The sequence below is a fragment of the Athene noctua genome, chromosome 4 (assembly GCF_965140245.1).
Source record: "Athene noctua chromosome 4, bAthNoc1.hap1.1, whole genome shotgun sequence".
In the NCBI taxonomy this organism is placed as follows: Eukaryota; Metazoa; Chordata; class Aves; order Strigiformes; family Strigidae; genus Athene; species Athene noctua.
This window is the reverse complement of record NC_134040.1, coordinates 2,173,758-2,184,674: the sequence shown is the minus strand read 5'-3', so window position 1 is coordinate 2,184,674 and position 10,917 is coordinate 2,173,758. Positions and strand designations below refer to the sequence as shown.

The following is a 10,917-nucleotide window of genomic DNA, read 5'->3' as shown; positions in this document are numbered from 1 at the left end:
CTCATATAGAGCTTCCTCACCATGTTATTTAAGGATTGGTTCCCAGCTCCAGCTGATCCTAGTAAAAAGGCAATGTGTGGCCCAGGAAACATGGGCCAGCCACTGGCATGGCGTTCTCCTCTGTGCTCTGCACCCATAAATTTCCAGGTTCCTCTAGAAGGAGCTGCTCTGGCTTGTCCCCTGTGCCCAAGGCTCTGCTCTGAGCCTGATCGAGTGGGGATGCATTGACTCTTTCCCATACTGGGCTCATGCAGAAAGGGTTGACCCAGCTGTGTGTTTGAGTGCAAATACAGCTAGATGCGAGACAGCCAGTTCATTCCCCTCAACACGCTCTGGTACACCTTGGCCACTCTAGTCCACATTGATCCCTGAAGGACAACCCTTGGATCGGAGAATTATCCTCTTCACAGGAACAAAGAGGACTCCGACACATCGCCAAGCTGGATGGTGCACCAAAGCCCAGGTGCTGCCGAGCGTGTGACCTCAGCAGGAGATGCTGGACTGTCACAAAACAACCCAGGGAAGCATCCTTCCTCCTGCACCATAGCGATGGGATGACGATGTTGGAGCAGGAACACAGGGTCAGTCACTCTAAGTCAAGCTGAAGACCAGTCTAACAGGGAATTCATCCCTTGACAGTGGTCACTGAGGGATGTCTAGAGGAAGGTACGAGGGGGCATCCATCTGTGCTCATACGCCCGTGGTGTGTCCCTCCAGGTTCTGGCAATCTGTAGCAATTGGCTGCAAAAGGCATCTTGAGACATTTTTAAGAGTAAGTAAAATGAACGTTCTCCCATGGTATTTTGGGGTAAAAAATACGCTCTGGCATATGTGTTTTAGAGGGACTATTTTCCCATTTATACCTGGGTTGGGCAGCCTGATTCCTGCAAATGAGACGGCCAATTCTGCTCCTCTCATAGCTGAACTATATAATAGATATAACTTGTACTAATTTACATACCATACTATATTTAATAGTTTTCCTAATTATATGCTGAGAGACCAGAGCACTTAATTTGAAGAGTTCCATGAATTTCCACGCACTTCCAACCTTTGACATGAAAATCATTAAGTTTTATTAACATAATTAATACTAATGGAAAAAAAAAAAAAAAGACTGCTATCACTTCACTCTTGTATTTTGGATATGAGTCGAGATCACGATACTGTAACCACAAGCAACAAATCAGAATTTGATAGATGAATTTGCCTTCGTTAGCAGCTGACGGTGACAGCCTTTAAATTTACTTGGGAGGAAGAATTGATGGCATAGAAAGCTGACTTTGGAGGCTGATGGTTTTATTTCATGGAGAGGAGAGTTAATAAATCTTCATGCTGCTCTGATTAATGATTCTGGAGAGCGTGTCTCTGGATTCTTGGAAACTTTCCTGAAAAGGCGCAGTGAGCTGGTCAAGGAAGCAAATAACACTCACAAATGAAAAGCTGTCGGATAAATTCATCTCCGAGCAGGCATCGGGCCAGGTGTGTGTGTCCCCCTCTTTGCAATCAGAGGCGTAAGTAATTGAGCATGGTTCACGGGCACGATTGGCAGTGGGTGGTTAGAAAAGTAACACAGGCTGCAGGGAGCGTGGATTTAGCTCCAATCTCTGCAACAGGCTCACTGCAACACCCTTGGCCAATTCACTTATCTTGCATTGGCACGTACAAAAACTGCCCTCTTAACTTTGAGTGCCTTAGGAAGTCCCCTGCCCATTCCCAGGGTTGATCCCTGTTCCCAGTAATCCCTGTGGGCACTGGGAAACTGGGTCTCGAAACCGGCCGGGGGCCTGAGGAGGGAGGGATGGGTGGAGGCGAAGCAACCTCGAAGCTTTCTTCCTTTCCCTGGGCAAGGAAACGCTCTCCTCCCTCTCCAGCCAGCTTAGCTTTTCTTCCCTCTCCTTCTCGAAGGGGATTTTATTCTAATGGTTTGTTAATGAACGCCTTTATCTGATCACAAGGCAGCTCTCTTTCGGGTTGACAACACCCGCTGGTAAAGAGGCCAACATTTGGTTACGTCTCGCTCAGGACAGGCGTCCCCGGCACACCTCCGCCATATCGCTTGCACAGGCGCAGCCCCGAGGCTGCCGGGTGCCGTGCGAGCCTCTGCTTGCCCTAACGAAACCTGCCCCAGCCGCAGAACACAAACAACCCGCTCGCTTTTCATCCGCGATGGGGCTCGAGAGCTCCTCCAGCCTAATGAGGATAGAGCCTAACGATGCTCAGGGCTCGTTTCGGAGCTTGAGCTCCTGTTCAAACCCTCCCAGAAACTCAAAAGTCCAAATGTTTTGCTTCAGGCTTTTTCTAAAGAAAACAGCCCAATAATTTGTTTTTAAAAATGCTTTATTTTAAAATATACACAGTTTTTTAGAGGTGGTTAAAACCATGGTGCAAGCAAGTGGAGAAAGACTTATTTGGGGCTCAATGAATCATTTCATTCAAACTGGAAGGCAAGCTTGCTTGGAAATGTTTGCAGCTTCCCAGTCAATACATCAAGGCAGACAGACTCTTAGGAAAAAAAAAAAAAACCAACGTGAATTTGGAAAGAAGTTGATAAAATTGTCCCCTCCTGCTTTATTACTTTATTAAAGCCAAATCATTTTGTTGTTGACAGCCTCGGCCTCAGCCCTGTGCTTGTTCTGAGCCCAATTAATCTTCCTGCCCCTGACCAACGCATGCAAAAGCGCATGCTAAAAATATTGTGATTAGGACGCGTGATGAGGGAGAGAATAGAAATATCACTTCTGCTCTCCGCCGGCTTCTCCGAGAGCTTACAGCGTTAGCACTTTAGTATTGGGTTTGATTTTATTATTCGGGGGGCTGGGGGGAGCAGGAGATGAGGTTATTTCTGACTATAGCCTATTTTTAGGAGGCGATGCGATCACAGGCGCTGCAGCGACCTCTCCACTTTGGCAAGCTGCTCTGCCGTCCCCGTATGCAGTCACTCCCAGGCTGTAATTCCCTTCGGCTAAACTGCAGATAGTAGCCAAATTGGAGGGATTTTACCCCAAAGCTCAGCTGCTTGTGATAAGAAAGCAAGGATGCAGGAGAAGCAATCCGTAAATTTTAAGGGCAGGAAGAGCTGTCATCGCTAGCTGAGCACCCGGAGAATATGGTGATGTGCAGCAACATAAAACCTGGAGCGAGATAGCCATCCGCCCCGACCTCCCACCGTGCCCAGGCTCTGAAATTCCAGCCAGCGATCCCTCCCTTGTGACTGGTAATTAAAAAAAAATTTTTTTAAAAATCCCCTTTTGGCAGGCATTTCGTAGAGCCTCACGTGCTGCTTAAATCCACTGAGGCTGCCTGGGGAAAGATGCTCTTCAGTAAAGATCCTCAGAGCATCCCTTTGCCGCCGCCCCAGGGCTGGTGGCCCGGCTGGAGGTGACAGTGATCCCCTTCTCAGCCTCTCCGGGTTGTCTCCTCTGTCACCCGAGCATCCTCTCTGCGGCGCCAGGAATAGGTACGCAGCGGAGACAGCACCGCTGGTCGCGTGCCAGTTGCCATGGAAATGCAGAGCGATGTATTCTAGAAGTTTTCCTGGAAGGGGAGATGGTTGGAGCGATCAAAGGGGGAGATGGAGGCACAGAGATGAGAGCCAGCGACTGGGCTGTGGCCCATCGATGTGCCATCGCCGGTGGCCATCCCAGGAGGAATCGCTGCCGAGCCGCATCGTGCCATCCGCCCCCCGGCAAAGCCCCTTGCCAGCTTCAAGATTTTGAGTTGCTGCTCCCTCCTCCATCTCAGAGGCCTGATGGAGGGAGGTTTTGGGTGGCTTATAAAAGAATCGGGGCTTTGCAGCTGGCTTGTGGTGTGGTTTTTTTGGTGGGGGTGGTTTAAAAGAGGCGCTCTGCATCCTGAAGATGGGAGCCACGGAACGTCACGCAGGGTTTTGTGTGAGCACGGGGTGGTACCGGCAGCTCCTGCGCACCCAAAGAGCAGCTCACGAGCTGTGGGTGCTGGCAGGGCAGCTGCCCCTTTGGGTGCCCACCTCTGTCCCTGCCCCTAACGCCACAAGGGGAAGCAGCAGCACTTCCCAGGGGAGATTCTTTCAAATACCCAGTTCCCTCTGCTGCTCAGCCCCATCTGCAGAGCAAACCTGAACCACAAGCGGAAAATCCAAGTGATGCTGTTGGCCTTGAGAGATGGAAATGCTGGGAAGAAAGGGGAGGCGGGGCAGTGCTGCAGGGTTGTTGTCTTTTCCCCAGCTTTCAGGGAAAAAAAACCCACTTCTGAATCACAGAAGCATCTTCTTGAATATTGAGAACCAGCGGCTCAGAGTCACTGGAGCCACTTTCTCATCTCGGAAGAGGCTGGCGTTCCCGGCAGGGAATTTCCCAGTTATACCCATCACCACAGAGAGGTTTTGATCACCAGGAGGAGGGAATTCGTCGCCCCTTGTGAGCAGCCGGCAGATTTATTGCACACACACCCTTTTTCTCCGAGGCTCTTCTGAAGCTGCAAGCGTGGAGGCGGTGGGCACTCTCCAAACAAACAGAAAGAGAGATTTCTTCACCTAAAACTTAAATCATCTCACAGCATAGGGGAAACTAAGGGTTCGTAAAGGAATCAACAGTGGAAAAATCCACTGAGGACTATTAAATATAGGGCTTTAGGTTGAATGCAGAAGGTACATGAGCCGTGAATACTTGGAGCTTGGAGAAGACACATGGAAATTATACTTTTCCCTACATATCTGTCAAGTTTGGGCACATGGGCCCAAGTTTGGCTGCCAGAGTAGTACTGCCACGAACCAATACTCAGCCCATCCTTTCGGAAGAATGAATTCCAGCCGCAGGTCAGTGCTGCCCATCTCTGCCCTTGCCAGCAGCTCCGGGGCTGCCTCCTCTTGCCCTGCCTGCATGATGCGGTGGGGAAAGTGCTCCCCAGATCTTCCCCCTGCTCCTTGCTGGCTCGTGTCAAGGCAAGACAGGAGGAAGAGGATGATTTGCCTCCTTTCCCCAGGAATTTGTCCCTTAAATAGGGCTGGGAGTCCCAAGAGCATCCAAAGCCCCTGCCAAAATCTCCCCAGACTATAAGACCCCAAACCAAGCCCCCAGAGCTAAAAACCAGGGGAGAAACAGGGGACAAAGCCAAGAATTAAGGCTTGATTTCCATGCTGTAACCCCAACTGGGAGCACAGACTGGGAAACTGGAGGGGAAGGAAGGCTGATGTGGCATTGAAAGGGGTTGCCTGTGGTGCGGTGGGGTAGTCAGCAGCAGGGTGGACCCCGACACCAAGCTGGCCCCTGGCTCGGCGGGGGAAACATCTGGGTGGATCAGCAGGAGCCAGTGAGGAGCTCGCCAAGCAAACGCTGGCCCTGGCTGGAGGAGGTGGGCAGGCACCCGGGGACGGTGGCTTGTGCCAGCCGGTTCCAGATGGCAGGTGACTGGGGGAGCCCCGGGCTGGCAGCCTGCGCGCTGCGGCACGCTCGGAGGGCTGCAGTCCTGGGCGAGCTTGGGGGCGAGCTTGGGGCTGAGCAACCTGTGCCCTGCCAGAAAGCTCAGAGATGCCTTGTGGGCTCCAACAACAGCGGAGCAAAATTGCCTCTTCCTCTGGGGTCGTTATTTGCCACCCCAAGGATGCTCCCACTGCACAGAGGGTGCACAGAGGGTGCAGGAGCCCGAAGCCCTTCTGCTTGGGTAAACCTTTGCTGTGAGATGTCCTGTGGACTCACACAGGGCTGCCACAGCGGCTTTCCAAACCGCTTCAGCTCTTAAAAACCTTAAGCAAAGCTTCCTGCAGCATCTCAAGAACCAGAGGAACAGAGAGGACCCAAAAACTGAGGCAGAGCCTGAGCTCTGGTACCTCCCCGGGGAGCCCATGTGCGGCGGGGGGGGGACCTGGCCACTGCAGGGATTTCCTCTCTGTGTTTTTATGACGACACATTTCACCCCAGGAAGGCAATCCCGCCTCCTCGCCAGCCAAGTGCCCCTTCTGGGAAGGGAAACGCTGTGCCAGCACCTGATCCCAGAGCCTGGCTTTAGTCGCAGTCACGTTTTCCCATTACCTCATGCGTGGTGTCACCTCCACGGTCGGAGCTAACACAGCCACACTCCTCCCGTGGAAACTGCCATCCAAGAGAGTTACTTGAGACTGTTTTTTTTAATATAAGTGGGTCTCTATTTATCTCACGCTTAAAAGAAAAAAAGCATTCATCAAGAGGAAGAGGGCACATTAGACAGTACCTATACAGCCACCCCTGTACAGTCAGCAGCGCTCTCCCAGGCAGTCGAGGCATATAGAAACCACGTGATAATTGTTTATTTTCTTATCTGGGGAACTGAAATGTCACCACTGTTTTAGGGTCATGTCTGAGGATGAAGAGAAGTTTATGAGAGCTGCCTCTGCCCCATGGCAGTAGCAGGGGACCTTCCCATGGCATCACATAAAAAATGTGACAGTTTATTCCATCTCCAGGAGAAAAGAAGAGCTGTTTGTCCTGGCAGCAGTTGACCCAGGGATGTGCATGGCAGCGAGAGCAAGGATCTGGACTCCAGCTTAGAGACCAGAGGCCCTACACACCCTAAAGCCCGACATCCCAGTTAAAATGTGGTACAGCCCAATAGAATAAGAGCAGCCAAGGTCCGATGGGTCCCTCTAACGCAGCCAAGGAGAGGTGAAGGAGAGAACAAGGACCCTGAGTTCCATTCCTTGGTTGTATCCCGCTGGCATCGAGCACATCCCCTAAGCAGCAGGTTGGGGTTGTGTTTAGTAGCCACAGATGGACTGTTCTGAATCTGTTTATCATCTTGGTCCCCGTGAAGTCCTGAAGCACCGAGTTCCAGTTTCATCGAGCACTCCAGGGCTAAGTCTTGCCTTTGGTTTGCCCGAAACCCTCTTTCTGGCCATTGCACTGGGCTCCCCGCAGCTCCTGTGAGATGAGAAACGGTGAATAACTGGATCCCACTCACCATTTCCACACTCTGATAGTTTTCCGGATCTCTCTCCATCCCCTCTTATATTTCCAACCTGAACCTTACAGCTCATTCCCTGACACTCCCTGAATCACCAGCCGGGCTTAATGCTTCTTTGAACCTCTTCGCCAGTGAGCTCGGTGCATGTTGCAGAGGCAACGATGAACAGCCTGTCCTCAACGTGGGGAATTGCTGCTTGACACATTTCGGAGCGATTTGCCCAAGGTAACGCAGTGAGTCACTGCTGGAGCCAGCAATAGCACTGGGGCAGGGCCCTGCTTCAGCCACTGCGCCCCGGCTCCAGCCTCACGTGGCCCCACGGACTCGGATGTGGGCACTGCTGCATGTCCCCAAAGGAGCTGGCCTTCCAGCAAGGGCGGTGAGCACACGGAGGCAGGGAAAACACACAGGTAGGGGGGCTGGGGAGAGGTCCCCTCCTCCTTTCTAGCTCCTCTGCACCCCATAGCTTTCTCCTGCAGACCCCGTGCGGAGGTAACCTCCTCATCGGCCGCCTTGTACTGTGAAACGGCGGGTTTGGACCTGTAAATACTTCTATAGGTGTGTCTTATCGTGGGGTCTGAACCCAACAGCCAGAGAAAACATTCCCCTCTCCATCCGAACCGCCTGTGCTGGATGCTGGTGGTGATGCGCTCGCCAAAGCATCGCCACGCATCCAGGATCCGCTTCCGAATGGATGTTGGAAATTTAGAAATCTCCAGACAGCGAAGCAGGGAAAGCAACAACCTCCAGCCTTGCTTCGTTGGAGGCTTCACCCCCCCGCAGCGGCTGGGGGGGTCGGGAGGATGCTCAGGGCGCTGCGGAGGGGGTGGAAGCACTTGCCAAGATCCTTCCGAATCACGGCTCGTGTTGAGTCCGCTCTTCAAACATCCCCCCGCGATGAGCCGGTGGGATTCGCAGGACGGATCTGCCCTCTCCCAGCCCAAATCCGTGCCTGTGGCACGCCGGCCTGGGTGGGAGCCATGAACTCGGATGACTGAAACGCGGCGAGGGATCTGGCCGCAGCGTTTGCCTTCTCTTTTTGGCCGCTTGCTCAATCGCAGGAGGAGCCGGGATCCACTTCACGGCTCCAAATCAAAGCAAACACGAAATGCCAGCAGAAAGTATTGCAAAATCAGGCACGGAAAGAAGGGGAGGGAAGGCGGCGGGGGGGGGGGAATAGCAAACCCAGCACCTTGCACGCTTCTAGAAAGAACAAGAGCAACAAAAGGCATTCAGAGGGGGAAAAAAAAAATAGCAGAAGGCGAATAAGAGCCTGGGGAGATGTAAATCTGGAAGAACAGCAGCCCACGTTGGGAGGGGAGCCAAAGCCCCAGTGCATTGCTGCGGCGCAAGGGCCGGATCCGGAGGGGTCCCCAGCGTCCCCCAAACCCCCCTTCAAACACCCCCCCCCCCCAGGCCAGCCGTGGGATCTGCAGGGACGAAGCTGAACCCCGCGTGTGTTTGCACACTCGTGTGTGCACGACGGGGTGTGTGTGTGTGTGTTGATGCGGAAAGTGGGATTTTGGGGGGGGGGTAGGGGGGTGGGATGGGCAGGATTGCGGGGTGGGGAGAGCATTGTGCAGACGCACACACCCAGAGAGCTGTTAAAAAAAAAAATAAATAAATATCGCGATTAATAGTTGCAAAAGAGAGAGATGGATGGAAAAATAATTTAAAAAAAAAAAAAAACAACACAGAAAAGGGGGAGGGGAAGGGAGGGGGAGGGGGAGGGAGGGGGCAGCGCGTCACGGGAGAGATTTCCTTATTGGGGCTCCCTAACCCACATCCTGAGTCCATATTCGGGCATTTACGTCACGGCGGCCTCGCTGGGGACTCCAGAAATGGCTGCGGCGGAAGGTCGGAGCAGCCCCGCTGCAGCTATAAAGGGGGCGGCGGGGAGGGAGAGCCGGCTGTCCGCACGGGCTGCCGCTGCTGCCTGCCCCCCCTCCTCCTCCTCCTCCCCACACCTCACCCCGTCTCCTCGGCATCTGCACCCCCCCCCCAAAAAAAAAAAAAAAAAAAAAAGCCCTGGGGGCACAGCATCCCCCCCCCCCCCAACCCCAGCATCCCACCGGATTGCCCCAAGCCCCCCAACAGCATCCCCCCGGCTCGCCCTGAGCATCCTCTAGCTCGCCCCCAGAACCTCCCCAGCACAGCACCCCCCCCGCCCCCCCTCCGGCCGTGCCTTCCAGGGAGATGCTCAACGTTATGGATTTCTCCTGCCCGGACCCGCTTTACTCCAAGTACGAGGAGAGCTGTGAGATGAAAACCGGGGAGCTGCAGGGCTTGGAGCAGCCTGAGCAGCAACTTCTGGCAGAGACGGATTTTCTCGGAGGTGAGGGCAGGGGGGAGCCGGCCGGGGGGGGAGGGACCCCTTTGGGAGTCACCTACAGCCGGGGATCGGGCATCTCCCCCTCCTCTGCCCCCCAGTCCCTGGCTGTGGGTTCAACACTCCCCCTCTAGCCCAGGCAGGGGGTCCTGGGGGTGCTGCCGGGGAAGTAAGGGGGGGGGGGGAATCCCAAAGCTCCCCTCATGGTCCCGGGGGCCCGGCTGGGACAGGGACCTGGCAGTGACGCAACATCGGCCTCCCGCTGCTCCCCCGTCTCCCGCTTCCCCCCCGCCCCATCCCCGCATCCCTCCGTCCCTCTAACCGTTGTCCCCTCTGCGTCCCCAGGTGAGCTGCTGGGCCCCCCGATGAGCGGCGGGGCGGTGGATTACTCCCTCCTGGGCAGCCAACCCTCCCCTTCGCTCAGCTACACCGGCAGCTTCTTCATCAAGGCGGTACCGGAGCATCCCCAGGACCAGGAATCCCTCTTCAACCTGATGTCGGGGATCCTGGGCATCTCCCCCTTCGCCTCCTCCGAGGGCCACCAAAGGCACCTGGATGCTCTTTACCCCTGTCCCGAGGTGGCTCAGAGCCAGCTGGACCTTTACGCCGCTTGCCAGCCCGAGCTGAACGGAGCCACTCAAACCCCCTTCCCGGAGCAGGGCTACGGCGGCTTCCCCGCGGCGGAGGGGGCTCAACCCCTCCAGCCCCAACCCACCTTAGGAAACACCTCGCAGTGCTTCTTCCAGCCCAAGCTCCTGGACAACAAGCAGGACATCAAGCTGCCCTCCGGTTCCCCACCCCTGGACAAGTTTAAAGCCTCCTGCGCCCAGTGGGAGCCCATCACCCAGCATCAGGCCTACTTGCCCACTGGCTACCATTCTCCCGAAGCTTTCCCGGCTGGGGAGGGTGGCCAGGGGCTGTTCCACCCGCTGGGCTCCAAGATGGAGAGCGTCTTGTCCGTCAGCTGCCAGTCAGAGCTCGGCAGCCTGGCAGAGGATGCTGCCTGCTTCGGCACCCATCTGGGCTTCGGCTGCGAGCCAGAAAACTTCCCGGCCCGCGGGGACTTTGCCGACGCCAAGATCCACAACCTCCCTCCTCCGTTGATCCCGGAGTTTGACGCCTCCTTGGCCCAGCCCGAAGTCCTGCCGGCTCTGATGAGCTCTGCCGAGCTCCTCCATCCTCACCCCTCGCCCTCCGTCCCCCCCACGGACTTTTTGGGCCACCCTTCCTCTTCCTCCATCCCTTCCCTGCTGCCCGCCAACCCTCCTGCCTTGGCCGAGCCCAAGAAGAAGACCCGCCGGACCAAGTGCTCTTCCAAATGCTTCTGCCCGAAACCCCACGAGAAGGCTTTCGCCTGCCCGGTGGAGAACTGCATCCGGAGCTTCGCCCGCTCGGATGAGCTCAACAGGCACCTCCGCATCCACACGGGCCACAAACCCTTCCAGTGCCGCATCTGCCTGAGGAACTTCAGCCGCAGCGACCACCTCACCACCCACATCCGCACCCACACCGGCGAGAAACCCTTCTCCTGCGACACCTGCGGCCGCCGCTTCGCCAGGAGCGATGAGAAGAAACGTCACAGCAAGGTCCACCTGAAGCAAAAAGCCCGGACGGAGGAGAAGCTCAAAGGTTTGGGGTTCTTCTCCGTGGGACTCTCCTTCGGGACACTGTGA

General features: G+C 55.3%; 1 protein-coding gene across 1 annotated transcript; it reads left to right on the top strand.

The window, feature by feature from the left end:
- Positions 1–9,111: 9,111 nt before the first annotated feature.
- EGR4 (early growth response 4) lies at positions 9,112–10,917 on the top strand. The gene is made up of 2 exons (XM_074903696.1): positions 9,112–9,250; positions 9,590–10,917. The coding sequence occupies exons 1-2, from the start codon at positions 9,112–9,114 to the stop codon at positions 10,915–10,917; spliced, it is 1,467 nt and encodes a 488-aa protein (XP_074759797.1).

Excerpts from the sequence above, each read along its gene's own strand:
- EGR4 (XM_074903696.1), top strand. The coding sequence starts at position 9,112 with ATGCTCAACGTTATGGATTTCTCCTGCCCGGACCCGCTTTACTCCAAG. Across the intron at positions 9,251-9,589 it reads AGAGACGGATTTTCTCGGAG|GTGAGCTGCTGGGCCCCCCG; the intron begins GTGAGGGCAGGG and ends CTGCGTCCCCAG.